We start from the raw sequence: 23,741 nt of genomic DNA on the forward strand, positions 1-23,741 counted from the left end.
AGTCTGTGTGACATATCAAGTTGGTTATATTGTGTTAAGAAGGACAATAGACATGTGGATTCAGTTATATGAAGCCTAGTGAGGACTGTTAGGGGTCAGTTGATTCAGACTATTATTGTGAAACATTCCTGTTGATTCATTGTGTTATATTGAAGCATTTCTTGATTCATGTAATAAAAGGATCAATAGCGAACCTGCATCTTCGAGTCTTTCTACTGTAGTCGATGTTGTGTAGCATGAGTGGTTCAACTCGTTACAATTGGCGTTGTCGGGCAGGATAGACTCGGGGAAGGTCACATTTGGCGTTGCGAGCAGGGTAACTGTTCGCTCGTTACATATATATATATATATATATATATATATATATATATATATATATATATATATATATATAGTTATTCAAGTTGGGAAAAGCGCTCCAACCCACCCTCTTAGTTGGAAAGGTTGGTGGCGCTTTTTACCAGTCACTATTCATCCCGTAAAGGTTCTTTTATTGTTGTGGCACACCATTGAAGTAGAAAATATTTAAATCGGTGTGTAAAGCCATGTAGCTTTTTAATTTCTTAACTTTGTGTATAATTTAATATCCGGGGAGGCCGCCCCACCCGCCCTCCCCTAGCTACGCCACCCGGTGGGGGGGGGGGTGCAAAATTTTAACATTTTGTCACGATGTTTGACGAAGTTTGCATTTTGCATTATAAAAGAGGTAATGTTAAAAACTGCATTTCATCCGTTATTTCAAATTTTATAAAGCTATTTGTGTTAATTGTAATCGAAATTTATTAATATACTCAACGTTGTATGGGCTCGGAAAATATTAAAAAAAAAAAAAACGATGTTAAAAAATACAACTGCAATTTTTGAGAGGGGTTGTAGGCTGAGGTTTGACGTCATTTTATGGATGGGGTCTGTCTTTTCTGTGACGATACGTGCAGATGGAGAGGGGCTTAAAAAAATAAACACGCTTCAAAATACCATGATGTCAGTTATGGATGACCACCTAAGTCTAAATCATCCCAAACAAACACTAGTGTTGATTATTTCTAGTCATAAACCATAGACTATCTTGTATTTCAAGTGTCTAAATCCCCCCCCCCCCCTAACCGAGCACCGATGCCGATCATGTTTGAACCAAACCTAGATTACCCCGTGTTTCAACAATTCATCTCAAGAAAACACATCTTATTACATTAACCCGTGCAGAGCTATAGGTATACTATAGGCATACTTACGCTGCGTTCTCCTGTACGATAACGGCGCCCGAATTTCCGTAACGCTGAAATAGTTGTGGAAGTATTTAAGGCAATTATTTTGTAAAAAATATGATGTGGTATTCACAAAGGGAAGTTACCTTTTCGTAACTGGCGGACCAAGAAGTCAGTGACCTCGGCATATGAAGAAATTAATGATGTGGTCAGTACTATGCCCAGCCGACTTTACTTTCCCTAGCGGGTGTGTGTGCGAGTGTGTGTGGGTATGTGAGTGTGTGCAGGTGTGCGGGTGTGTGTGCGTGTGCGTATGCGTGCGTGCGTGTGCGTAAAAGGTTCAATGTGGTATTCACATAATAATGAAAATTGAGTGCAATATTTACCTGATTTGTTTCTTCAGAAGCTACATATGTTAACCAAAACCACTTTAATGCTCTATACTGTAAAAGAAAAAAAAATCATATTCATCAGACGTGACTGCATTTTTTTCATATTTTGTAATATCGATCTAATGTTGGTACTTGTCTAGATTAAAGGTCGTGTGCTTAGATTACGGCTTAGAGTTTAGTTCAACCACAGGTTTGTGTTTTGTGTCCCATTCCTGCAACGGGATGAATCTTCACTCGCATTCAGAGTTTCTTCTAGGCATCTCTTCGGAGAAAGTCTACCGCCCCCCGAACGAAATGGAATTTATATAGAAAATATATAGGCTACTTTTAACAGTGTCTGCCACCCCCCCCCCCCCCAAATTTTTTAGCCCCCCCCCCCCCCCGAAAATATCGAGTGCCCATCCCCGGAGAAAAAAAGTCTGAAAGAAACACTGCTCGCATTTCACTCCCCCCCCCAGGTCATAGTATATATATATAGTTCTTTATCGTGTGTATATGTATATATGCATGTATGTATACATATGGCGTTTTTTACCCTCCCCATCTCCTTGACGAAAACCTGCCTACGCCCACAAACAGTAGGCCCTACTTTTAACCCTAATAGCTAACAATAGGTCTACATTTCATTAATTATTTATTCCTTGTAGTAAATAACTTAACACCAATTACTCTTTTAAAAGAAAAGAAAAAAAAAAACATCTTACCAGCAGGTAGATTACAATGGCGACTATGAACAAGGCCACCGCCATAGCTGACAGTAACGCGACAGCAGCACAGTTGTTGAAGACGGCGAACCACAATGACAACTAGCCTAAACTAAAGCGTTCTCATAAATTAACTGGGTCAAGCTTTACAGTTTATCACCCAAATAAATGTGGCCCGGTTTTATTATCCAGAAATTTTTATTTCATTTTCGCAGACCCATAGTATGATTAGTATTATTGTATATTTATATTCTAGATTCTAAAACGTGTCTCCAAAGTTTAAACTTCCATGCATTGTTTAAGAAAATATTTTTAATGACACCTTGAGTATAACACCGTCGCTAACGGACGGTTAGACCGAACAAGAGGTGTCGTAAACAATGGCCTACACTGACACCTATTTATAGGCCTAGTGGGTTTACCACACCGTGTACCGCGTTTACCATTTAGGAAAACAACACATCCACTCAACTTCAGGCAGTGAAGGTTAAGATAATTATCAAAGATCTATATCTATTCTGAAATACGTTATCGCGAGGTGTAGTGTATGCCCAGACCTGCGTTCGAACAGCAATGATAAAATAACGGGAAGTCCCATGCTACATTGGGAATACCCGAGTGTTGACAAAGCAAATGAGAAAAAAAAATGAAACAATGCGAAAATAAAATTACAGATGTAGCCTAGTTGTTTTTTTTTTTTAAATTCATTTTAAAACTTGAGTGGTTTTAACGACCTGTAATTAATTAGGTTGATGACTACGGCTCATGCTTTTATTTTCATAGCCTTGGTGACATATACAATGTTTCTTACAGGCTTTTTTCTCCGGGGGGGGGGGGGGGGGGGCGCACCTGATATTTTCGAGGGGGGGGGGGTCAACATTTTCCGGGGGGGGGGGGGGCGGACACTAGTACTATAAAACATTACGTTTTTATAGTATTTGTTTGTTTGGAGGAGCAACATAAATAAATTCTGTAGTATTACTATTTGTTTATAAGATAAAGTTAAACTAGAGAAATAACAATCAATGCTTGGTTTGATTTTCACAAAAATGTGACTTAAGTACTTTTAGCACTAGGCTCTTCAAGTATATTTTTACTATATAAATTCCATCTCGTTCGGGGGGGGGGGGGGGGCTCTCCCCACGCCCCCCCCCCCCCCTCCCGAAGAGATGCCTGGAAGAAACTCTGTTTCTTCCACTTCCAGACTTTTTTCTCGGGGGGGGGGGGGGGGCACATTGGTAAATGTATGTTTTCTTTATAAATTCCGTTGCGTTCGGAGAAGGGGGCTCTACCCGAAGAGATGCCTGGAAGAAACTCTAGGCCTGGGGCTAAAGGTCACCACAGTTTGATCAAGTCTCGCGGTGATGCCTAGGTCTATTATGTCATCTATTATCTTTTGGTAAAATTTCGCGGGGTTGTCCTACGAACAGGAACATCACTGCGCAGACCGCATCAGCGCGGAAATATCAAATTAAAAAAACAATTATTCAAATTTTAAAAACAAATAATGCCCGCAAATTTTCATTGGGACAAGAGGTCACCCCACACAGTGTATCTACATGCCCCACAATTTTTGACAGATTTTCTCATAAAGTATCAGACTGAAGAAAACAAATAGAGTGTATAACAAATAACCAACAGATAAGCCAAAAGAGGAGGGAGAAAAAGTGATTTAAAACAATGTGTTTTTACTTATCAAAATAAAAGAAACTCAAAAAAAAATTCACTTTGAAAATTCGAATTCTATTTACTTGAACGTTGATGATGAACAAAATAATTGTGTTAATAGCTTTCTTTTTGCCACTGTAATTTCAGGTGAGGATCTCTACACTAGTTTTAAACGTTATTTAAATTTTCAGATTATAATTTATACTTATAGCTGTATCATGCATCAACTTGCCCGATCCTGCAGACCACGGGTTTAACCCCCCCCCCCCCCCTTTTTTTTTTCCAGGTAAACTCCAACGCCATAAAATATCCCCCCCCCCCCCCCCCCCCCGATTTGTTGTTTCATTTCCGTTAGGGCCTATCAGTTACTATCACCAAACTAGAACGATTTAGCCGAGAAAATTATCTGAGACTTTTAGCAAATGTTAAGAAATAATTCAATTTACAATTTTCAAATGCAACTGCATGCTTCAGACTTTCTTACCCCCCCCCCCACCCCTCTCTGGTTACACTTAAACAAAGTCCGGTGGCTTTCATATTGATATAGGATATATATAATAATTATAGCTTATATCAATATTAAAGCCACCTGGACTTTGTTTAAGAATATATATAGATCTATAGTTTTTAACAAGCTATGAATCATATTTAAAAAAACAACAAACTTGGAACAAACAGTTTATTGCATGTATTGTTTTAAATGTTTCCATTATATAATAACATGAACAATAATAGTGTTTCAATGAAGACCATTAAGAATGTGAGGATAACAAAACAATGCTTCTTTGTGCAAGTGTTACCTGGGTAACAATCATGTACAATTTACATACAAATTGTACTTGTTTTTTGAAAAAATGAAAATTGTGAGTTGGAAACGTTCATAAAAGTAGATTTTCTTTAAAATACAACATGAAACGTTAAAAAATATGTTCATGTTAAAACGTGTGCATTCACAATAGTTAAAACATAATTATTATTAATGTTAAAATTAATTTTATTACAAAGGACAAAATGCTTTAAATTTTTAACATTAATATACACAGTATTGGTAAAATTTCATTGCATAGAAATAGAATTCACACTAACCCACGCAGAAATTATTTATCTTATATATAAATTCTGCCAAAAATACTATTGTGTTTCATTACAAATAATTAAGTACTTAATACTTTTTATAACCCTTCCCTCAACCCCTGATGTCCAGTTTGTGTGGATAAAATGTTTACATATGTCCTCTGTTCATTCATAAATTTAAACCAAGTATTCTATGAAATCACAAAGAAATTCACTATGGTTCTAAACATTCAGCTTGACTTGCGAAAAATAACAATAAAAAAAGTACATTGAGTACATCACATGAAATATTTTTTTCTAAATCCTCTTCTTTACAACAGAAGTGGAACATAAGAAATTTGTAATCAGTGCAACAATGTCTTTGTGTATAGAAGAAGGAATAATACTTTGAACATTGTATAGTAACAATATCTGCATCGGCAAATTTGTGAGATGATGTATGGGTAACACATTGAATTGTTGAGAAGAACAAGTCCATGTTGTCAAAAGTACAATCCTAACAGTACTGGACACAGAATACAAAAAAAATTTTTAACTTTGAGGAACAATTATTATATTATACTTGTAATCAAAATGTATAATTCACTGAACACCAAATTGCGTAATCAACAATTTAAACAATAAAAGCTATACCAGAATATAAACAATTAAAAAAAATAAACCGGGAGTGATCTCCCCTAAGCTTTCTCGAATATTCTTATATAAAATAACAGGGGATGGAAACTCGGGCTATAGACATGATTTTTAATCCATTTTAAATACTTAAAGTTTTAAAAATAGAATAAAATCTCGTAGACAAATTAATTGCACACCAAGTGAACGCCAAATAAAAAAGCGCATAATAGTGCGCAATATTATTATTACTTTTAAAATTTACATTAGTTTTTTGAGAAATCGGAAGTAGCGTAAAGTACTACTTCCAGTCAACGGAAATGACTCAAAATTTAATAGAAGTTAGAGAATTAGATCTTTTACTTACGTATGAAATTTCATTTATCTATCTGAAATAGTACTCAAGTTATAGGCTTTTGAAAAATTCAAAGTAGGAAAAGTACCACTTCCGGTTATCGGAAATCGCTCAAAAGTTGATACGGATCTACGATTTTGATTAAATACTTATATATGAAATTTCATCAACCTAGCTGTAACGGTACTCAAGTTATCGTGTTTACACACGGACACACACACACACACACACACACAGACATACGGACAAGATTGCAAAATTATGTTTTTCCGTATCAGTGAGATGCAAAACGTCGAGATTTGCAAAAATCTCGATTTTTTTTTTTGCACGATTACAAGACTTTCTCTATACTTCGTATATACGAGAAAGTAAAAACATTATGCACTACTTGGTAGTAAATAAAGCTAATAATTTAATTGAACACATGAAGTGTTCTAACTGCCCTGTAACATATTTGACAGAAGTTTTACTATTTCAACTTAATGTTGTCATTAGATATTACAAAAAAAAGCATAATTCATTAAAAATTATCTGATTTGTAATGGCAATAAAGCTGAGATATTCTCATTCATAATGTTAAAACATACTTTGTTGATGAACTTACAAAATATTATGATTGAAAAATGAATCTGCTTCAAGATTTCATATATATTTAAAAAAACAACCTAAATAAGTATTTGGAAGGTATTCTTAACACTAACTATATATATATATATTTTGTTTTGTTATCTAATTTTTGCTGAGAATCATCTAGATAGCATTTTCTACAACAATCTGGAAAAAAGATAACACAAAATATTTGATCCCTGAGAAAAAAAAACTATTTTCCACTGGTATTGAAGCAATAGCTAGCCAATTTCAATAAGATTAATAAAAAGTTATGAACACAGCATAATTCAAATGAAAAAACAAACAACTGGTCATCAAGCTTAAAATCATAAACCACTAAAATAGTCTTTTGCCTATAAGTTAAAGTAAAATTATATTTCTTGTAATATAATGATTACCTACCACTCATATACATATCATATTATATACATATTTATATTTTCCTTTCACTTGACCCATTCACTAGCTTACTGTAAATGTATCCATTTCATTGTTTCTATGTAATATTTTATATTTATAGTCAAGTGTAAAAATATTAACCAAACCAATATGTAAGAAATAAATTCATGCATATTAAAAAATAGCTTTTGTATATTTTTCAACTAATATAATATAAAGTATATCCTGGATGGTTCTGTTGGGCCTTTTTAAGTTCAATAGCGATTGGTGCAAATAACATACATAGTTATAAATATATATATACCTCTATCATAATCTTTCAAAAGCAAAATACAAATGCAACATAAGTGAACTATATAAAATCTACAAATCTTACTCAAACGAAGATTAGCAAATTATAATAGAATGCAACTAAAGTAATATCATTTTTAATGTTACTGTACTTCTCTGTACTGGTACATTAACAATATTTTCATTGACTTTTGTGTATATGAAAATATTTGACTTAGACGAATGGAACAATTTTTTTTAAACCTTTAAGTAATAGTTAAGGCAACATAGCAAGTAGTTGAATAAGACAAAAATCACATTTGATATACATTAGTTACTTAACTATACAAATACAACTGTTTTCATTTTGGTTATATTTACAAATATCTTGAATATATTTATATACAAGATGCAAAAGGCATTTTTGGTAATATAATAATATGATATGGACTATAGGAACATTATATGTGCTGTAGGTAGGGGAGTGCTAGATTGTGTGTAAAAACTGTATGGACTTTAGGAACGTTACTTGTGTTTAATGTTGAGAAGTGCTGGGTTTCGTAGTGGAATGTTTGGGGACGACTGTCTGCTATCATTTACATGGCGTATGAGCATATTCTGTGGGTCAGACAGGTTTGATGTTATGTGTACCAGGTTGGATACATGTTGGGCATCCGTAGTGTTCATATGGCTGGGGCTGTTTTGTATTTCCTGCTGGAGCATGATATCCGCCTGATGAAGGGTGTCGTTAGAGGACAGTTTCATGCCAGACGTCACATGTCTACCCAGGTCCTGAGAGCTGTGGTGGAGGGAGTTAGTCAAACCAGACTGGCCAGAGTTGTTGGGTTGGTTCCGGTGCTCGTCCAGCTTGGGGCTCTCAATGTGCGGGATCTGGGTCTGGGAGTGGAGGATGTGGATGGTGGGGTTAGCCTGGTGGGTGGTTGTCTGGTACTGACCCAGCTGCGTGGTGGTTGGGCTGCTGGAGGTGTTCCCCGCCACGTAAGGGTACTCGGGGTTAATGCTCATCCCAAACTGACTGGCTAGTTGAGAGTAATAAAACATTGAAGACCACGAGGTGCTGGAGTGGCCGGTGGTGCGACCGTCGTAATACTGACTTCCCGTGTGAGCCACCTGGGGGTTGAGGTTTTCAAAAGAACTTTCCAGAACCCTGCCGTGTGCAACAGGCTGGGTAGAAAATGATATGGGGCTGGTGCTGGGACTCTGACTGGACTGGGAATGGGTTAATAAGTTATGACTCGGTGCCTGAACAACCGTGGGTTGTATATTTTCAAATTTAATAATCTTGTGGATACCCTGAACGTGCTCAATACCTCTCTGTATCTCGTGCTGGGCTGAGTCGTCTAACATCATGTGGTCCATGTGTGTCGCGCCCCCTCTTCCAATCTGCCCAGCTAACACATCCCACTGTGTGCCCTCGACAAACCTTTGTTGGATAACCTGGTTGTTGGAATCCAAATCAGAGCTGTTCTCTGTCGCCAGGATCAGCGCAGTGTTATTAGGCTCAGAATTTGTCTGCGTCTTTGAGCAGCTGTTGGTGGAGCCTGACTCATTGCTTTTAGACTGCTGCAATACTGGCCTGGGTGGAAGCTCCGGAGGAGCAATAACATTCCCAGCTTCATCTAAAAGAGCCACCCGCCGTGGGTAAGTTCTACAAAAAGCTCTGCTCGGACCTTTGTTGTTGGTGCGTGACGGAGGCCCAACGGTTTTAAGAAGTTCGTCTTTTTCTTTCTCTGCTTCTGACAAGCTGTTTTCTTCACCGATTTTTTGCACTTGATACTCGTTTTGAGGTTTCACAATGCAGACAATGTCTTCTCTCCAGTGATTAGCATCCTTGTGAATTTTATGTACCAGAATAAGATGTCTTCTTATAATAGAAGCATCTGTAAAGAAGCGCCCACAGTGTTTACAGATAAAAGGTTTTTCCCCTTTATGAACCCTCTCATGGCGCTGAAGAGCTTGTTTTTGTGTAAAACCTCTGCCACATTCAGTACATATAAACATTTTATGCTGTCTGTGAATGCGCATATGCATCTTAAGACCTGAGCGTTGACTGAACCCTTTCTGGCAATGCGTGCACCAGAAATGTTTAGCATCTGTATGTGTGTATCTATGATCCCTGAGAGCAGACTCGTATGAGAATGACTTTCCACAATGTTCACATATATGAGGCTTAACACCAGTATGGGCATTGGTGTGTTCTGCCAATGAATGTTTAGTTGTAAAGCTCTTCCCACAGGTAGAACACAAATAGCTTTTTTTCTGTCCCATATGAATATCTCTAATGTGACACTCAAGAATATACCTATTACAAAACGATTTAGGACACATCTCACATTTTACTTTTGTCTTCTTAAAATTATTGTCGTGAGTTTTTCGATGTTCTAGCATGGCTTTGCGTATCTTGTACATTTTACCACATACATCACAGCAATGCTGTGGAGCAACGTGGGAGGCCCTGTGTCTTAGCATGTATCTTTTATTGGGGAAAATTTTCTTGCAGACGTCACACATTGTTGGAGAGGCAAGGTGCATACGTAGCTTGTGACTCCTTAACTTGGCACGTTTCTTTGCAACAAAACTACACTCTGAACACGGGAAATCTGTTTTCCCTTCATCGTTGTAAATTTTTGGGCGTCCTCGTCTGCGAGCAGGCAAAGCATCATCTGGGTCTTCAGTAGAAACAGGGGGAACAACCTCGCTAACATTATTGGTACTTTTCTTATAAGGGCCTCGCTTTTTCCCCAATTTACTTTTTGATGTTAGATGAAAAGGTGATGTGTTCTTTCTAGGCCTACCTCTTTTTCGAGGTTTCACTTCTTCTTTCAGTTCCAAACTATTTTCATCATTATTGGTTTCTTGTAAATTGTCTGTTCTATTTTCCTCGTCACCAGCATCATCTTCATTGTCACTTGGATCCTCTGCACTTTGATCCATATCAGACTTTATGTTATTCTCATTGAAGTCCTCCTCATCAAAACTAAGATCAGCTAAATCTCCAACAACCCTTCTACTTTGACGTGCAGACTTTCGTGGCCTTCTTTGTCTCTTATTGTCTTCTATTATGCCTTGAATAATGTTGCGCATCTTAGGATTATAATCTTTGTCATTTTCATCATCATGCATGTCTTCCATATCCTCTATATCATGATGATGATTAAAGTCTGAAGCATCTTGTTCTGAAAAGGCCTCGGGCAACCGTGTTCCATAGAGTGCTAGTGTTGTGACAAGGTGCTTGTAAGCCTTCTCCATTGAAAACCACAATCCCTAAAAGAAATAATGCAACAAAGTTTTATGTTGAAAAAAATTAAGACAGGAAAGTGTATAGATATGGAATTCATCTAATTTTATAAATAAGAAAGTTTATTTTTAGGAGCCATCAATTGTTTTAATATAACCAGTTACTATTAAGCTTACTATAAAAAACAATAACAATAAACTTTAATTTTTAACCATTTATAAAATGAATAATGAATAAATTAATTATGTTTATTATATTATTACATTCACTAAGTTTATCATAAATTGTATTTCAATTTGTACCTGGATAAAATTAAAAAGACATTTATTTGCTAACACACTTTATTGGATCAACATAGCTGAATATCTATTAAGAGTAAAGCGTGAAATGATTGCCCCCATTAAATTTTATAACAATTTATAGCTTATCAGTAATCTATTTAGCTATATCTCATTATTTGTTTATCCTTGCACCAAGTTAACTATATATAGCCTCTATGCCCTACTTAGTAAGAAACAAAATAGTTTTTAAAAAATATATATTTATAAGCCTAAGCCTAGGGGCCCATTAACTTTCCACTTCTTTTCATAATTATTTAATAAATTTTAATAGATAATATAAATAATGATTAATGTTTATCTAATAAAACATCTAAGTTGTGTGTTACTACTTTAGTGTGTATGGAATAGGGCCTACACTTAGGCCTAATGATAAAAGTCTTAAAATAAGAATTACTGCCCTATTTTGTTAAAATCATGTTTTAGAATGCCTACCATGTTTTTATTGTGTTGTTTGGATTTCATGTTATTACTTTTATCTAAATGTTTGCTTACTTAAAGTTAATAATTAATTTTGTCTATAATTTTGTTTTAGTGAAGTCATGTGCATTGTTGGAGGAGGGGAGGGACATAGACATAAGCCACAAGCTAAGGGTCAACAATGGCTAAGAATAGAAACATCAGTTTTCTTCCTTTGATGGGATTAAATGATATTTTAGTTACTGAATTGCATAGTAATTGTTACATTTATGAAAATCGTGCTATTTGGAACTTTCATTTTAAGTTTACTTATATTCCTACTATAAGCAAATCATTTCTTAATTGTACTGTCAGCTACGCCATTTTATTTTCGCGTTTACAGTACAACGGGTTAGTCCATTTGACCTCAACGGTAAAGCAGGTTCAAGTAGAAATTTTTATTTTTCATTTCAGATTTAGTTTTTAAAAGAAAAAATGTTTAAAATTGTCTTATGAACCTATATTTCAGATTTAATTACAAAAGATTTTTTAAAATGGTTACCTTTAAACGGTATTTGGCTGGTTTGTCTAAAACAATAGACATATCTTCCCCATTTTTGGGTTTGTTCATTGTCGGGTCAATCGCGACGCCAGCATCCTCACAAACCTTTCGTAACATGGAATCAAAATCAAACTCTTGAGGGAATTTAGTAATTAAATCATCCGCTATGTCAGCTTCAACATTTGAGAATACAGTAGCCATGCTCATTTCATTTAAATTCTCCAATTTTTAACTGGAGAATACAGTTAAATAAAACTTTTACATGTGTTGACAAATCGCTTGCTTCCAGCACTAAGAAAATTAAACGCAAAAGAGCTCGCTAATGATACACCTACTTCCTGAGCTATAAAAAAAAACAATTAATTAATTAATGTTGTCCTTTGTTTGGAGATTATTTTTTTTTTGAGTTTTCCACGATTATGAGCACTATTAACTATTAAATCAGCTGATTCAATAATTTTGAAAAATGTCTTAATTAAGTCACCTAAAAATGGAGAAAAGCTTTTTGTTTTAAATTGTTTAGGCCTATTGTAGTCATCAATGGCAGTTTTAACGGTTAGACCCCCCCCCCCCGAGAGGATAATTGATGACCACTGTGCAAATCTAAAATATTTGGAAATGCTGTATAGTAATATCTTTGATAAACTAGCTAGTGTGCTACTCCTGGTCGGTGTAACATTCTTTTCCCATTGATTGGAAGCATAGGCTAATGAGAATACACAGGCTACTTCAGTGGAAATGACTTAAACAATAGTATAGGAGTGTAGAGCATACAGTTCCTGCTTTCTTCGTTGTCATAGACCCAGTGGCGTAGCGAGGTCGGGTGTCACCCGGTGCGGCACTTAATGGCGTCACCCCCCCAGAGGCGTAGCGACCCTTCCCGGGGACAAACTTTCAAATTTTCTATTTGCACCCCTCCTCAAACTTTCGATTTGAACCCCCCCCCCCCCCACCTCGAACTTTCGATTTGCACCCCCCCCCCCCTCAAGTTTTTCTCTATATATTTTGGTATTTTTTGCCTTGGTGTCACCCCTATATGTTTTTAATATATATTATATGTAGAACAAATTTAGGCCCTATATATGTTTATCTGATAGGAAAGCGGGGGCTAGAGGTAGTGTGATAGACTGCTAACCCGAAGGTCTCGTGTTTAAATCCGAGTTCAAGTTGGTAGAACGTCTCTGGTGAGTCCACCCACCTCTGATGGGTACCTACACGATAGGGAAAGCGGCTGGGCCTAGTACTGACCACACTATCCCTTCATATGCTGGGGGCACAGAAACTAACAATGGAGGAAGACCGTATAGGTCCTGATCAGTGTTTCTTCCAGACTTTTTTCTCCGGGGGGGGGGGGGCACTTGAAATCTTCGGGGGGCGGTAAACTTTCTTCGGGGGGGGGGGGGCGGACACTGTTAAAAGTATATATTTTCTATATAAATTATATAAATTTCATTTCGTTCGGGGGGGGGGGCGGTAAAAAATTTTCGGGGGGGGGGGGGCTTCGCCCCCCCCCCCCCCCCGAAGAGATGCCTGGAAGAAACTCTGGTCCTGATTAATGTATGCATATATTGCCTGTATCGACACATATAGCGTAATCAGTTGTTTCCTCCAGACTTTTTTTCTCCGGGGGGAGAGATGCCTGGAAGAAACTCTGAGCGTAATGGACATTTAACAAGACTTGACGATATCAGCAATGCATGCGGCAGCGCTTAGCGGTAGGCTATTTGATAGGATCGCCACATTGACTCTCTCTATCTATGAAAAGACGACTGACTGGGCAGAAATATGACAAATGTAAAAGTTATCTCCCTGATGTATAGGTCTTCTGTAAACGTGCGATGATTTAGTAAAGGTTAGCCTCAGTAAGGATTCACCCTTTGAACTCTGAGACGATCAAGTTGTGGATTGTGAAACTTGCAAATGTAAATTTAGCACTCACAAAAATTGTCTTGTTTATTGTATTTCTGTATTGCACAAATACAATCTATTTGGTCAAACATAAGGATATATTTTTAGTGCATATGACTTAAACAAAATAACTATATCTAGAATCGCCGGCGAAACATATTATTAGTCTTCTACACACCTCCAAGCTCAAAAGCCTATATCCAGTGGCGTCACTAAGTCGGGTGATGCATCGACTGAAGGTGTTGCCCACCTATTAGCCAATTTAACATTTTCGATTTAGTTTCTCCCTATTATTTTATTATTTTGACTGGATAGACATTGTTTTGACCGTAAATTTTACTATTTAAAAAAATGTAGTGTCACCCCCTAAATAGTGTCTCTCGATGCGGACACATCTTGAAGTCGCAACCACCATCCCTCGTATTGTGAAGCTGTATCAATAGAAAGAAGCCGACGTAAGGAAAGAAGGGGTCAAAGCGGTCAAAAAGCTTCAAGCTATTTACGGACAAGCCACTAAATTTCACTTTTCAGTGATTTCTCTTCTATCATTTTAGAAGCTGACCAAAAACTACATAGATCTAGGCATGATTGATCTAGTAATGTAATTATAAGCTTAAGGTTTATATATAGGGCCTATATATATATATATATATATATATATATATATATATATATATATATATATATATATATATATATATATTATAGGCCCCATATACGCTCGTAGTTTATGTTGTTCTTTAGTTTTACTTTTTAAAAAGTTTTCAAATTATTTTAATTGTTTTGTTTTGTTTTATTAACATAAATATACTATATTTTAGATGTGAAAGGAAACGGATGTGGATAGCTAATATTGTTTTCAATATTCATTCATAAGTTATCTTTCTTGGTTTTATAGAGACAAGCGAGTGAAATAGCCTAGATTCCTATGTCCTGCAATGGCCTTTTCAAACGTTTGTTCGTATTCTGAAAAAAATAATCAGCTTATGGTATAAATATATAACCTATAGATAAGGTTTGTATGTTTTTCATATTTAGATCTAGACCTATTGTATTTCCATTTTTAATAAATTCCGATTTTAAAAAGTCGGAGCTTTTTCATTTTTTATCTCTTCTTTTTCTTGTCTTTTCCGTTTTGCTAATTTAAAAAAAAAATATTTCATTATTTTAGGCCTATTAATTTACTTTCTTCGAAATTTTCAGTGAGCAGTAGAATGAGTAGATCTAGATCTAGTCTAAATTCTAGATCTATTTATTAAAGGAGAGACTAGAGAAGTAGATAAAGTTCCCCTTCCAAACCTGATGGTCAATGGCCAATGAATGGGGCAAGTGACAACTTAGTCGTCTTACTAACTTAGGGAAGTAAAGTTCACCTGTTTCTGTGACCTCTGCATATGAAGGAACAGAATAAGAATTGAATAGATAGACCTAGTGAAGTGGGATTAGCACTATACACAGCCACCTTTACTTTCCCTAATCAGAGCTGGGTGGACTCAGAGATGGTCTACTGAATCCGAATTCGAGACTTTCGGGTTAGCAGCTTAGTTCTTTACTGCTAGGCCACTCCATCCCAGTGGAGAGGTAGAATATCCCTCTGTAACTTAAAAAATGTAATTAGCCATATTCTATTTTTTTTTTACTAGGACCTAGAATTTCCTAGAATCAGCCAATTTAATTTAATTTAAAAGAAAATGGATAAGATTCAAACTTATTTTAATATTTATTTTTACTTTTGAACTATAGGCCTACTCTTTATTTTCAGGAAATACTGTCTGAGCTTTTGGTTGTTGAACCAAAATGGCCAACACTACGATATGTACAGATACATCAGAGGCAGTGGAACTTTATGATTCCCAGGGTCTGTATCTCAAACCTGTTGCCAAAATCAACATATGTGTACAGCTGCCTCAGCTCAAAACTGCTGGGAAAACAATTTCTAACTGGGAAGTAATGGAAAAGGTTTGTTAGTTATTGAATTTAAATTAATGTTGGTTATGTGAGATAAAATGTTTTGATCTGTTTTTTTTTATTTTTATGCAACAGGTTTAATTTTTGCTGAGACTTTTAAAAAAAATTTCTGACAACCTAATAAAGTCAGGGAACTAATATTGTAATCGTGACTTATCATAGCTTGAACTTAAATATTATGCATTGTTCTTTTTAACTTTAAGATGTATTTTGGTTTGTCCTTTTTATAATTTAATGCTAAACTTCACAATTCATGCAATTTAATTAGGCCCCTTAATTGATTGTTTCAAATTTAAGGTTTTGCTTAGAAAAATTGCCTAGTATAATTAATCACAATATTAAATATTCATGTTGAATGTAATGCTGATAAAATAAATTAATTACAAATCTTATCTCCCAACTTTGTTTAGATTAAACACATGGTTAGACCAGAAGTATTCTTGACACTTAAGATATTTAAAAGTACGTTAGAGTTCATAAGACTGGAAGGTGAGATAGAAAACAAAAGTAGGATACACAACATAATCCTAAAGCTTGATGGGAAAACAATAAAACTTAGTGGATTTACTGAAATTCTCAAGGTAATTTTGTTTTGTTCAAGTATAATTAGTATTACAATATGATTATTGTTTTGCACAATTTATAACTTCAGTTCTTTAAAAGTATAAAATACTTAAATATTAGCCACTTCATAACTACTAATAATGTGTTTGTTGATTCCGAACATTTCTTTTTGTAGGTTAGAGCTGCAGAGGCTAAAGTTAATTTTCCATCTCGACACGACTGGGACTCATATTTTAGGGATGCGAAGAATATGAATGAAATGAGACCAGGAGAGAGACCTGACACTGTTCACTTAAAGGATTTACCAACTATATGGTTTGCTGCTAAATTATCTGATAAAGATGTAAATAACAAAGAGCTGAAACCTTGTGAAGCCATTGTGCGAAAAGTCTTTCAAACATTTGGTGAGATAAGATGTTTAGACATTCCCATGTTGGACCCATATCGAAAAGAGGTAAGTAAAATAATAACTTGCCTCTAAACTTGATTTTCTACTATTGGGGCTTCAGTCATGAGGATTAAGTGACTTGTAATTTTACAAGCAATCAAAACAATTAACATTTTAATACAATTTTATTTGTTTTAATTTTCAATCAAGTTTATACATTTGTAAAAAAATGTGTCTATAAACATTAAAATTTAAAAAGCATATACTATGTTCCAGATTTGTGCAAATTTAAAGAAAGGGTCAATACAGACATTTTCATATGGTCAAGATTTGACCTTTGAGTGTTATATTCAGTACATGAACTATATCAGCTTTGTTAAAGCTATGGATTCACTTAGAGGGATGAAGCTCTTGTATAAAGGTGAAGACAAGGCCCTTACAGCTGTTATCAAGGTAATGTATATACATATTTTAAAATGTAGCCTTACTTATTACCTTCATTTGAAAAAGTATGATTGTTTCATTTGGTTGATTGTAATAGTATTTTACTGTATTTTTTCTGGATAATATAATGTATCAAAGTTTCTTTCTGCACGTATTGCTGGTCAGGATTAGAGTTGTGTTCAGGACTAGGGCCAGGATAAGTGTTAAGGATTTGTGTTACAGTTAAGGTTAGGTTAGATACACTAGCAGATGCTGACATTCCTAGAAGTAATTTTAAGGAAATGAAGTTTTATCCATGCAACATGTTTATTTTATGAAAATTTAAAGTCTTAAATTGTAATCCACAGAGATTTGCATACATTTTACTAAATTAGTAGCAAAGTTAACATTGTAGACTGCTCTGTAACTTTAATACTTACCTATGTCTACTTTAAGCATTGAAAATAATACTTTATGTTTACATTACTGTTTCATTAACAATGCCTGCTTCCAATACCTTTTGATACTTAATTAGTGTGGCGTAGTGAGCAATGAAGTTCACTTCATGATCATGTACAGCTCACCAACTGTTTTTGTTATATTGGGATCAGGTAGTCAACAATTCTGCTTTTTATTTTCACCCACTGATGTTTGTGAATTTTATGTTTCAAACTGCAGCAGGTGGAATATTCAATATCAACTAATCGAATTATATGTTAAAAAAAGCTTAGGTGAAAAAATTCTCCTGTCATATACACCATCATGTCTTTTTTTACTTACTGTAATTACATTGATTTGTTTGTAGTTTTTTGGTGTTATTTTAATAATTTTACCAATATTTGTGTATCCTTTTCTAAGATAATATTATCAATATCTGCTTTCTGTATTTTGTATTTACATACCCACTGAGCAGGTTGACTTTGACAAAACTAAACATCTGTCTGAAAAAAATATCAGGAGAAGGAGAATAGAGAGGGAGAAGCTTGAGGCCTTAGAAAGAGAAAGGGTTGAAAGGGCTAGGAGAGAAAGAGAAGATGAAGAGAGAAAGAAGGAGGAAGAGAGGTAAAAACAAACTTATGCTTTGAAAATTCAAGATTTTTATATTTTGTTTTAATTTCTAGATTCATACTCTCTTATTGTAATGAAAAAATTACTACAGAAAGTTGAATAGCAATATAATGATTTTAAAATTTATTAGGCGAAAGAAAGAGGAAGAAGAGCGTGAAAAGGAAAGAAAACGACAGGAAAAACTTCAGAGAAAAGAAGACAGAAGGAAAGAGCGTGAGGAAAAGAGGCGGAGAAAGAAAATAGAGAAAAAGCAAAGGGAAGAAGAAGAAAGAATGCAGTACAAAATAGCGCTTGAGGAACGAAGGTTTTTAATAGCTCAAAGAAAACTGGAATCTCTGAGACTCCTGTCAGAACTCTTTGAACGCATCAAGGTAATATGAAAGTAAATTTACATGTAAATATAAACCTAAGGTTCAAAATTTGCATGCCAATAAAAATTTTTTTGTTTCCTTTTGATGAATTCTAGACATGTAGTAATAATGATATAAGTTGTTATGGGATGGCGTGTAATGGGACAGCCAAGCAGTAGAGTGCTAGATTGCTAACTCAAAAGTCTTGAGTTCGAATCCGGGGTTGAAGTCAGTAGAATGTCCCTGAGTCCACCCAGATCTGATGGGGAAAGTAAAGACGGCTGGGTGTAGTGCTGACCACACTATCCTTTCATATGCAGAGGTCACAGAAACAGGTGAACTACTTCACTTGCCACATGGACCTTCAGGTTTGAAAAGGGAACTTTACTTTATATAAGTTGTTCAACTTTCAGGCGATAAGAGTGAAAAAGTATTTGGAGCTGAAAGAAAAAGAGCTGGAGGAAGAAAGGAAACAGCAAGTTGAAGAAGAGAGGCGTCGCAGGCTGGAGGATGATGTGAGAAAAGCTGAGGAGAAAAAAGCCAAGAAACAAAAGCTTGTGCAACAGGTAATACATTGTTTTTGTCTATAGGGAGTTTTCTAGAGAGACTAAGTTTAATCAAATTGCTGGGAAGTTTATGAACTTTCAGCTAGCCAACCATTAAATAAAAACTAGTTAATGTTTTTTACGTTTTTTTTTTAAATTTTTTTTTTTAGGAATTGGAGCTTCGTGAGAAAATACTGAAGAATTTTAAGGCCAAAGAGGAACAGCAGCAGGAAAAGCAAAGAGAGGAACTGAGGTAGTCTTTTTAGATATCTAATGTTCTTTGGCGATGAATTTGTATAGTTTAATACAACTTTTAACAACACAACTGGCAAAACATGACAGGGTTTGTTAATCTTTGGTGATTTAAAAAAAATATGTAATAGTCTCTTCATAGTATGTAATTTAAATTTCCCACTTAAAAATAAAATATGGTCTGTATAAAAACAATCAAACATCATAAATTAATTTTTTTTTATGTCAGGAAAAAATTGTCGGGAACAAGGAAATTGAAAAGTGCTGTGATCATGAAGAAGGCAATTAACAATATGATGAAGAAAAAGAAAAGTATTGGGAAAAAATTGGGAGAAGGGGATAAGGGAGACTCTGATGATGACACAGATGACGATGAAGATACAGATGATGAGGATGATGATTCAGACAGTGATGGTGAAAGTGATGTCAGTGACACTAAGAGCAAACAGATAACCAGCAAAAGAATTATTATGAAAACATCCTCCAAACCAGCAGTCAGCAAAAAGTCCCAGTCTTCTTCTAAGCTCGTTAAAAAGAAACGACACCATTCATCTTCATCGTCAGAGTTTTCTTCATCAGATGAAAATGAAACTGTTGCACCCAAGAGTGGGTAAGTAAAATTTTAAAAAACATTTGGAAATTACTTGACTAAGTTAGCTGTTGGCTTCTTGCCTAAAGGTCTCGAGTTTTGATATCGGTCCAGAATTTGGGCTGTAAGACGTTCCTGTAACCACCCCTCTGATGGGTACCTGACTCTTCTTGGGGAAAGTATCTTAAGGTCTGCAGTGGGAAGATTTCCTTTTTTTAATCAACAAAATTAAAAAGTTTAATTGGATTACTAGAATATTTCTTAAGATAAAATTTAGTCGCAGCACCTGATAAAAAAATCTAATCATGTATTATTGAAGTTATATGTTTAATTAAGTTGGTGCTTTAATTTAGTTTAACTGGACCTCCACAGAATAAAAGGTGCTAGTGTCATGGAGAAAGTTCTGAAAGCCAATCGCATGCGAGCATGGAGGGAGCCCGGTGATCGCGCTGACAGCCCTCCACCTGAAAATCTCAGGGGTCGGGGTAGAGGTGCCTTGCACGGCGGCCCCAACAGGGGAATGAAATTTGAACAAAGAAGAGGCAGAGGCGCCATGAGGGAGAGGAACAGAGGCAGGAATAGGAACAATGACAGGAACAGGAACAATGTGAAGGAGCGCAGTGTGAGCAGAGAACGCAGCCGAAGCAGAAGTCGTAGCAAGGACAGGCGAGAGAGAAGCTTGTCAGAGGGCAGAGACAATGACCACGGCCCTCGGAGGGGTCCTATGCCACCGATGGGTCCAGGTGGCATGATGCCCCTTCCACCTGGCCCCCCGCATCCGATGCTTTTCCCTCCACCTTTCCCCATGCATTTTCGTCCACCTTTTCCTATGAGAGGCAGAGGACCTCGAGGTATGCCCCCTATGGGGATGAGGGGAGGGCCAAGGGGCATGCGGATGCCAATCCCACCCCCAGGTTTCCGAGGTGGACTGCATGTGTTTAACAAGAGCTATCTCAGAAAATACAACCAGTTTTTGGGCATGGGCAATCAAATGAGAGACATGACAGGCAGATATGCCCAACCTCTGCAAGTGCCACCTCCACCCATGCCTATGTACCCTGGGAACGACATGGGTAACTCGAGAAAAGCTAGAAAACACAGGAAGGACCGGCACAGGCATAGAAGCCGAGATAGAAGTGATGATAACAGCAGGAGTGATCATAGGAGCCGCCAGAGGAGTAGAAGTAATGAACATAGCAGTGATAGCAGAAGCCGGAGTGATAGCCGTAGTCGGAGTAGACATAGGAGTAGTAGTAAGGACAGAAGCCGGAGCCGTGAGAGAAGTCGAAGCAGGAGTAAAGATAGGAGCAGAGACCGGAGCAGAAATAGGAGTGATAGCAGAGGCAGGGACAGTAGAACTAGGCGCAGGAGCAGAAGTACAGACAGCAGAAGTAAAGATAGAAGCAGCGATAAGGGTAAGCGCAAGGAGAGGAGTGAGAGTGTTGAATCTGGCAAGGACAAGAGCAGGAGTGAGGATAGAAAGAAGAACAATGAAAGCAGCAGAAAAGCGGAAAGCGCAAGTCAGGAGAAAGCTAAGACAAGTAATAAAGAGAGCAGTAGAAGTTCGGAGAGGCCCAAGAGAAGCGAGGACAAGAAAAGTGGGGCCCAGAGAAGGTCCAGAAGCAGAGAGAGAGACCAGAGATCGGATGAGAGGTCATCAGATAGTCATAGTAAAAATCCACACGTGTCAGAGTAGCAATTTTATGTTTTGCCTTATTGCATTTAGTTGTGATCTAACTCTATTAAGCTCCTCAAGCATACTACTACAGTATTTGTTGCCACGTGGAATCATGTGGGTTACTTTGTTGACTCTTGCTAATACATTGGTACAATTTTGTTATTTTAAGCCCTTCCAGTTGCAGAGTGCTGTCTGTATACTATCACTAGTGTCAGAAGGCTTGGCAAACAATTTTTCTTTAAATGTCCCTAATTCTACAGCCAATTCTATACCATTTAATTATTTTCCTGTTGACAACTTGATAACCTTTTAGTACCATCAAATAATATGAAGTATGAGTTGTGTTAAGTTGGATACTGTGATTGATATACATATTTTGTCATGAGCTTGATTTTTTTTTTAAAGTATTTTTTTTATAATGCTGGTTTGTCAAATTGGTTATTTAAAAAAAAGTTTTTGATTGCAATTACATTTCCATAAATCTATTTTTATTGGTGAGTTTTGGTGTTTATCTTTTTTTTTTAGTTAACACAAAGCTCTTGTTTAACATCATCTGTTGAATCTGAATGCTTAAAAATTGTTTTACAAAGAAAAAAAGTTAATATGTTGTTTAGAATTTATTATTGTGAGTGTTACTAATTAACAAGATCACAAATATTTTATTGTTACCTGTATTCACGTATAGGAACTGTATCACCAACTTTATCAGGAAAAATAGTATGAAATTAATGTTGTCAATTATTTTTTTTTCATCTGATTAGACAACACTGAAGTATAAATAAGTATATGAATTATGTTAGCAGTTTTTTTTTTACTTCGTTCATCCTTGCAAATATTTATATATTTTTGTGTAAATTATGTTGATAATTAAGTAAAGGTAGGCTTATTAGATCATGAATAGATATTATAGTTCATCGTCTAATAGTGTTTCTATTATATCCAAGCTGGGAATTCTTAAATCCCAAATGTTGAAAGTTTTTTTTTAATAGGTAAGATGTACATAATTTTTCTTGGCTATTTCTAACTCATTTTTTAAATAAATCACATGGTTTTGTGATTTAATTTTTAAAAAGTATGCTGTATTATTTTTTTTTTTTTACAGAGCTGTCTGGCTTTATCGTATTTATAATTTAATTGTGGGGAGGAGACCTGTGTAGTCATGCAGTAAAAAATTTGTTGTTGATAATCTAAACTTTGCCTACTGTCTGAAGAGCAACATAATAGATTCTCTTAGGTCTTTGCCTCATTACCTGTTTTAGAGTCTTGCCACTAGAATGTCGTGCTATTGTAAAGTTTTTTTTAATGAAAATGCTTTTTGGTGTTTTCTTGAATTTAAAGATCTGTCCCAGGTGGTAGCTGATTTTCCCTCTTATAGAATCTATTATCATTATTTGAAAAATTATTATTTTTTGAATCCCATGAAATAATCAAAACTTTGTTACCCATTTTAATGCTGTCAATACATTTTTTAAGGTGTTCCTAATTTTAAAAATTAATGCTTCAGAACCAAGCTGAACAATTTTTGTACAGAATTATTAAATTTTATTAAAAAACAAAACAAAAATAAAAAATGTAATTGTTTTTATTCTCTTGTTAAAAGTCTGGTGCATCAGGATAGCATCAATCCTGATCTCCACTTGGCATGCATGAATCCCTGGCAATGATATATTTTCAGCCCTTTTTATTTGGCTATATATTAAAGTCAATATATATAATTGTCTTAGTGGGACCATGTGGGACACCATCACCACGTACACCGACCCACCCCCTCCCTCACTCTCTTGTTGACCCTGTCCTTATCTCACTTTGCAAAAGTAATGGTTAAACTATATAGAAACACTTAATTTGTGAAGATATTCTCATGAATTATCAAATAATACAATATACAAGCCTATATCACTATATTTTTTTTTTATTTATCTTACAAAATACAGAAAGAAATCTATTTTTCTTTAAAAAAAAATTAAATATGTTGATTGCATATTTTAATTCTTAGGCTCAACCTTAGATTATTCTAAATAAAATAATAAAAAAAAAACACCAAACAATTACAATTAACAATGTTAAATTACATCAAGTAGCTGGCCTTTCAGAATATCTATGCCAACAACTGTGTAGACATATTGCTTTAAAGTAAACAGCATTTTAATTATTTTTGTTCA

General features: G+C 35.5%; 2 protein-coding genes and 1 long non-coding RNA gene across 3 annotated transcripts; 1 reads left to right on the top strand and 2 right to left on the bottom strand.

Moving 5' to 3' along the window:
* Positions 1 to 1,232: 1,232 nt before the first annotated feature.
* Positions 1,233 to 2,857, bottom strand: LOC131939670 (uncharacterized). The gene is made up of 3 exons (XR_009386458.1): positions 2,302 to 2,857; positions 1,592 to 1,648; positions 1,233 to 1,276 (listed from the first exon to the last, which is right to left on the bottom strand). It is a non-coding gene; the product is annotated as an uncharacterized LOC131939670 (long non-coding RNA).
* A 4,123-nt stretch (positions 2,858 to 6,980) lies between these two features.
* LOC131939687 (zinc finger and BTB domain-containing protein 24) lies at positions 6,981 to 12,157 on the bottom strand (the record flags this gene model as incomplete). The annotated part of the gene is given in 2 exon segments (XM_059298150.1): positions 6,981 to 10,573; positions 11,847 to 12,157. Coding segments are annotated over 2 exon segments (2,967 nt in total). The 5' UTR covers positions 12,054 to 12,157.
* A 2,494-nt stretch (positions 12,158 to 14,651) lies between these two features.
* On the top strand, positions 14,652 to 22,639 carry LOC131939674 (A-kinase anchor protein 17A-like). Its single transcript, XM_059298133.1, has 11 exons — positions 14,652 to 14,769; positions 15,517 to 15,713; positions 16,133 to 16,303; positions 16,462 to 16,740; positions 16,951 to 17,127; positions 18,011 to 18,159; positions 18,296 to 18,536; positions 18,929 to 19,081; positions 19,231 to 19,313; positions 19,542 to 19,922; positions 20,274 to 22,639. The coding sequence occupies exons 2-11, from the start codon at positions 15,552 to 15,554 to the stop codon at positions 21,595 to 21,597; spliced, it is 3,120 nt and encodes a 1,039-aa protein (XP_059154116.1). The 5' UTR covers positions 14,652 to 14,769; positions 15,517 to 15,551; the 3' UTR covers positions 21,598 to 22,639.
* Positions 22,640 to 23,741: the final 1,102 nt, after the last annotated feature.

Source organism: Physella acuta, unplaced genomic scaffold (genome assembly GCF_028476545.2).
Source record: "Physella acuta isolate Inbredline_101_S28 unplaced genomic scaffold, ASM2847654v3 ptg000289l, whole genome shotgun sequence".
Classification (NCBI taxonomy): Eukaryota; Metazoa; Mollusca; class Gastropoda; family Physidae; genus Physella; species Physella acuta.